The 6,132-nt window shown below is 37.2% G+C and overlaps 2 protein-coding genes across 3 annotated transcripts in view; both read left to right on the top strand.

Annotated features, from left to right (window-relative positions):
• The first annotated feature begins 5 nt into the window (after positions 1–5).
• Positions 6–1,653, top strand: cdca9 (cell division cycle associated 9). Of its 2 annotated transcripts, XM_079477215.1 has the most exons (10): positions 6–186; positions 274–405; positions 487–527; positions 600–651; positions 731–798; positions 869–918; positions 1,002–1,088; positions 1,167–1,233; positions 1,315–1,401; positions 1,489–1,653. In XM_079477215.1, exons 1-10 carry the CDS (start codon positions 72–74, stop codon positions 1,537–1,539), a joined length of 750 nt encoding a protein of 249 aa, XP_079333341.1. In that variant the 5' UTR covers positions 6–71; the 3' UTR covers positions 1,540–1,653. The 2 variants fall into 2 exon arrangements, with proteins under 2 accessions (XP_079333341.1, XP_079333340.1); XM_079477214.1 differs by having other exon boundaries at positions 1,167–1,401.
• A 594-nt stretch (positions 1,654–2,247) lies between these two features.
• The window catches only part of ablim2 (actin binding LIM protein family, member 2), a 43,832-nt gene continuing 39,947 nt past the window's right edge, over positions 2,248–6,132 (top strand). Inside the window, 1 exon segment of the mRNA XM_079476039.1 lies at positions 2,248–2,380. Coding sequence (XP_079332165.1) covers positions 2,371–2,380 — 10 coding nt within the window. The 5' untranslated portion in view covers positions 2,248–2,370.

Below are 6,132 nucleotides of genomic sequence, written 5' to 3'. Positions count from 1 at the left end.
GAAGCACCTGTGCTGTCGTTTGTAATATTATTTAAGAGGGGCGCTAGAGCAAGTAGTGTGATTTTAAAGCCATGGCGCTACGACGAACTAGAAAAGTTCGTCAGAATTCAGAAGATGAGCACGATGAGCAAAAGATTAAACCAAACAAGAGAAAAGAGCTTTTCATACAACAATTTGAAAAGGAAGGTGTGTCGCTTCAATTCCTTCTATACGAATATAAGATAGTGACGTGATTTATAATAGTGTAATGATAAATGTATTGTCCCCGAACAGCTCAGGATCGGATAAATGAAATGGAGGCAAATCTGAACAAGTTATTGGCAACTGTGGACAGGGTCTTCAAAATCGAGTTGATGAAGATGCCTCACTCACTTCACACCACGCTTATAAAAGATCTCATGAGTGGTACAACAATGGCTGTTTTCATTGTCTGAATGTCTGTTGGCTTGACAAGATGTCAACCTACTATTACTTTAATGTTTTTAGATCAAGACACCTCCGTCGGCGAGGTCACCATGGCGATCACGGTAAAACTGTTTTTGCTGGCATCAAGTGTTTGCTATAGGCGTTACAGCATTATAATGATTTTGTCTTTATAGTGTGCATCTCCAGAATTTCGGAAACCTCTAACTCGAAAGCCAAGCAAGAAAGGTTTAACGGCAGAGTATAAATTAAGACGTTTAAACTTGAATTTGACATTTCCCCTTAATCCACCCTCATTTACTTCTAGGCTTGAGTGACATTGGAATACAGCAAAAATCATCAGCTTCAAACAAAAGCACAGTGGAAGGGCAAAAGGTACAGACCCTTGGTTTAATTTTGTTTTTGAGGTTTTTCCCCAATATGTTTTACTATAGCCTTGTCACAGAAAGGTTCAAAGAAGACCCTGCACTCTAGTAACAGTACAGGAAGTCTAAGGTAAATGTTAATGTGTTATTTTGACCATGCTGGACTTGTTATGTGGATTGGTTGATTTTTAGCTTATCGACTCTCTTTGACAGATGTGCCTCCACTATCAGTGCAAAAAGAACTCAAGGACGGGTTGTCAAGCTAAGTGATAAAGCTTTTGGGTTGGGAGGTAAATCAAGGTAATTGCGATTTTACATCTGTTTGTGGCTGTATGCAAATCCTGTCAGATTTGAAATGGCTGCTTCTGTTGACCACAGACAAGTGAGTCGTTCAGTTGGGGATGAAATGATGGCTTCCGCCACAATAGTAACTTCTCTCGGTGAAGTAAGTACTGTATGTACATGTTGTCCAGTTTGCTGGCAACACCTTAACATTTATGCTCTATATTTATTTTTTCGTCAAAAGACTTTGCTCCTTTCGGAGGACAATAAAGATGAAATCAATGTTGACCTACTTGACGATGCTGCTTTAAAACAAATGCGAAAGATCAAGGTCAGCAGTTTAAAGTACCATCATTTTGTGTGCTTATTTAAAGAGATGTCGTGTAGCATGACCAAATGTTTGTTTGGTCTATTGCAGGACCTGATGGACTATCTTTGTAACAAAGTAGTGTTTAACAACACTCGCTGATGTGATTTTAATGTGATTAACTGCAGTCTGTTTTAAGATAACTATTTATGTCCACTATGTAAGGTAATAATGTCCACTATGTAAGGTAATAAACTTATTTGGTTTTTACTTGTCTGTTTGTCTGGTGATTTGATGGTAATGACTTAAAAAACAATGCCATTTGAAATGCTTCACAAAGACTAAATATTATCGTTTTTCCATGGGCTCGCTTGACTAGATAATACAAATAACTTAGTTCTTTCTAGGAATCTAAAGGCTATTTACTATTAAGATATAGTGGCTTAGCACACAACTTCTGATCTCTGTTGAAGAACATACTGATAACACTAGATGGCGCCAGGTTTCCTGATGTAAAATACGCGGTACCCATTCGTACAATTAAAATGTACCCCTTATTATCCTAAATTGCAAATCCTAATGTTTAATCTTGTTTGGTTGCTATATTTTCCCGCTGCCCTTTACCCGCACGAACTCTATTTCCCATAGTCCTTCTGGTGCCGCATGTCATTGTTTACCAGCCGGCTCGTACAGTGATGGTGCTGAGGCAAATACGCACGATCGCATCACGGACGTTCGGCAACACCCAGCTCGTGCATACGCCCGCGACGCTGCGCAGTACGTTGTAGGGGATCCCACAGCATTACAGCAAGGCCTGAAGTCGAGATAAAGTGCGCATCTTTGGCGGGGTCTTTTATTCTCACGCTGGCACGGGCTCTTGCGCTTTGGGGTTTGCGAGATGTACAGAGATGACGGCGCTGCGGTGCACCACTAAGTGAGGATCTAGTCGAACGCGAATTTGCCATTTGCCATTGATAACGTCTGTGGGTAACAATGAGCACCGGTAAGTGTTGGGTGTACACATTTGTTATCTAGATACTGGTGAACATAACGGCCTGGATATTTGTCCCTGTGCGCGTTAGCCTGGTTCCACCCACCAGCTTTGTTAGCCTGCGCTCATTATGTTGCATTGCAGCCTTGTTGTTTATGGGATTGCGTAATTGTGCTTCTGTCAAATGTTTAGTTTTTAATATTTCTTTATAGTTCTATTTGATTTTTATTTGCTTATGTAAACTCTGGATATGGGTGAACCTTTGCTCGTCTTTAAAACGACTGGAAGGACAGGTTTGATTGGCACCATTTATTGTACATCGAAATAAAAGGCTGATTGAATCGTTTTGACACTGGTTGTTACTTCATGTTTATTTAAAGCCTTCCTTAAAGGTGTCAGTCAACCAACAAGTCATTTGTTTAGCCCTCATCTCATTTACAGCTTTATAAATCACAAAATGTTTAGATGATTTTGGCATAATGCTGGCTGAAATGCAGGTAACTCGCACTGAAGTGAACCATAGGTCAATTGCATGTTATTCCCAATCTGTTGTGGTAGTAGTTTAAATTAACAGGTGAAGTTGAGCATTAAGGTTGGATATTGGCTTTAATCTATGGGGAAACTCGTATTTGCTTGATGGTTGTCTATCTCTATCCTTATTCAATATTCCCTATATTTTCAAGTTCCAGGTTTTGTGTATAGAATGTTCTGTGACCTCAGTTCTCTGATGCCTGTTCATGAAGTGGTTGCTTAATGTGTAATCATTTACAATAAACCAATTCCCCTCAATCTAAAGTACTGTAATTCTAATAAATGTGTAGATATGAACTAAGTTATGCATAATTTATTGATGAAACAAATCAAGCCTTTATTTCTCTGTAGGCTTACAGATAATGAAAACCCAAAATTTAATTCAAATTGAATATAACGTAAGATTAATAAAAATAGGATATTTTAAACATGTCAGGCTTCTGAAAAGTATGTTCATTTCTATGTGCTCAGTATTTGGTTGGGCCTCCTTTTACATCAACTACTGCATCAATGCAGCGTGACATGGAGGCAAACAGCCTGTGGCACTGCTCAGGTTGCTTTGACAGCTTTGAAGCACAGGTTGCTTTGACAGCGCATTCAGGTCATCTGCATTGTTGAGTCTGGTGTCTCTCATCTTCCTCTTGACAAGACCAAGTCAGTCGAGTTTGCTGGCCAATCAAGCACAGTAACACCATGGTCATTGAACCAGCTTTTGGTACTGTACCTTTAGCATTGTGGGCAGGTGCCAAGTCTTGCTGGAAAATGAAATCTCCATAAAGCTTGGCAGCAGAAGGAAGCATGAAGTGCTCTAAAATTTCCTGTTAGATGGCTGCGTTGACTGTGGACTTCAGAAAACACAGTGGACCAAAGTCCTTTTTTAAGATGAAAGTACATTTTGCATTTCAATCAAGGTCCCAGAGTCTGGAGGTAGAATGGAGAGGTACATAATCCATGTAGTCAAATATAATATATAATATAAGAAAAAGTAATTATGTGCAATATCTTAATAAATATAATATTGACATTTTTGCTGCCCAAAATATTGAAAGTTCTGAGGAAAAGAGATAAAAACAGTGTCCCTGTGAGCTGCGACTGTTTTTACTTCCGTATTCGGACACATTTCCCATTGAAAAGGAATTTCAAAGGAGAAAATGAATGGGCGTGGCTTGCGCTATTCAGTGCAAATTGATTGCATGTGTAAAATATACTTTTAAGTTGCTTTTATTTTAGATGAATTGTAAAATGAAAATTACCCACATTGATAAGCTATTTACAATAAAAGCTGCAATATTTTTAATTTCACTGGGACTTTAAACAGCAAAAAACAGTGTCAGAGAATGCATGTATATAAATAGTATAAAGTTTGATTTGTATATATATATATTTTTTTACTTCACCCACCTATAAGGGGACAGTCATACAGAGAGGTTGTTACGTCGAGGAAACATCCGTTATTAACTATTCCCGCCTGTTGTGCATTTTGAATCACTTGAAATACAGTTTAAGGTTCTTTGAGTACACAACGGGATATTTGAGGCACATTTTTACAGTGTAGAGTGCTGTACTTTGTCTGGCTCTGTTTTATCAACAGAGGTTCCATAGTAGGTTCAATTCATGTCCCAAATTACGTAGAAATTTTACATTTGGTAGATGAGTTACCACTTTACTTGCTCTTTAGAATTTATAAGGCAAATAAATCCCTGCACAATACACTCTGGTGGGCACTATCAATGGTTATCGATTGAAAAATGTTTTGATTTTCAGATTGCCAATTTATTCTTAATCATATTTAGGGTTTAAGGATTGAAAAAGGATTATAAAAATTATTTATAATTTTACATTATAATACAATGTAAATTGCTTTGGATAAATGCATCTGCCAAATGCATATATGTAAATCTTTAGCATTAAGGCATGATTAAAACTGTTATTTAAATCTTTTTTAGTTTTTCCCTCTCCAAAAGTTAACAAACCTGTTTATTGTGCTGTTTTTAGTCATGTATGTGGTTATTGCCACTTTTTTCACAGATTATTTGGCTTTTGTCCCACCAGTTGACAGAGACTTTAACTGAATATATGATTTCACAGATGTTGGAATTAGAGAAAAGGCTGATGATGATATTACTGCTGCTGCGTGTGAGAGAGGCACTAGCAATTTGTCCTGAAATCTAGAGTGGTCTTGTGAAATTTTCTTTCTCCTGGTTTTAAAAGTACTGAAATGGCCTCCAACTTACCCACTGACTATGAGCCATGATGAGTTGCCTAAAAATAATATAATTTAAGGTTGCTTTTGTTTAGGTTTAAATAGCAATAGTCTGTAATATGGCATACTAAGGCAAACTCATCTTTCAGATGAGTCTGAAGATTGCTTTGGTGATTTGAAGGTGTATCTATGGTTATGATCTCCAGAAAGTGAGACTAAACGAATAATATTCCATAGTACCATAGTAACTGCACGATGAGCGGTTACAATATGCAGTATAAATAAATGTTTGAAATCTTTATCTTTGACGTGTGCATCAACCCTGTAGCTTAAGTTGCTGGGTGTTTTTTAGGGATGCACCAATATGTACGTTTTTGACCGATAACCGATGATCCTTTAACATTGGAAGCTGGTAACTGATAAATTGGCCAATATACAGTATCTAGATTTAATGTAACACATTGCCTAAGACAGAAACAAAAGGCAAAAAGTGGACAACTGCTTTTATATAAAAATTAATTCAAACCATGTACCAAGCCTATTTTACACTAGTTAAAGATTATTTAACCTTCAAACTTTTCTGGTATATTTTTTATTCAACAAACAAATTCTAGATATTCTTCCAGAGCAACCCAGAACATTTTTCTTTATAGCCACAAGTCTAACAGGTCTCAAGACAGAAAGCATTCAGACAGCAGTCTCATTCATACAATATGCTTTTGTTCCTATAATTTACACATTCATAGATACTGTCTACATACTTTACCTACATCAACAATATTTTTCTAATAGCATTAAACGAATGATCACGGCAGAAAGACAGTACTGATCAGTATTTTAACCGTGAGTAGCGTGCAGAGAAAATAAGGTCTTTGTTTATGACCTGCTTTCATACCCATATTTGTGACTGTGTGCATATTCTCCCCTGGTAGTTTCTTTAAACTCTCCAAATAATAAAGGAGTACTTTGTCTTGTTTTTATAAATGTACCAGCCTGTACATGCTCCTCATGATGCTTGAGTGTTTTGCTG

The sequence above is a fragment of the Barbatula barbatula genome (assembly GCF_947034865.1).
Source record: "Barbatula barbatula genome assembly, chromosome: 16".
In the NCBI taxonomy this organism is placed as follows: Eukaryota; Metazoa; Chordata; class Actinopteri; order Cypriniformes; family Nemacheilidae; genus Barbatula; species Barbatula barbatula.
This window is presented reverse-complemented; position numbering and strand designations above follow the sequence as displayed.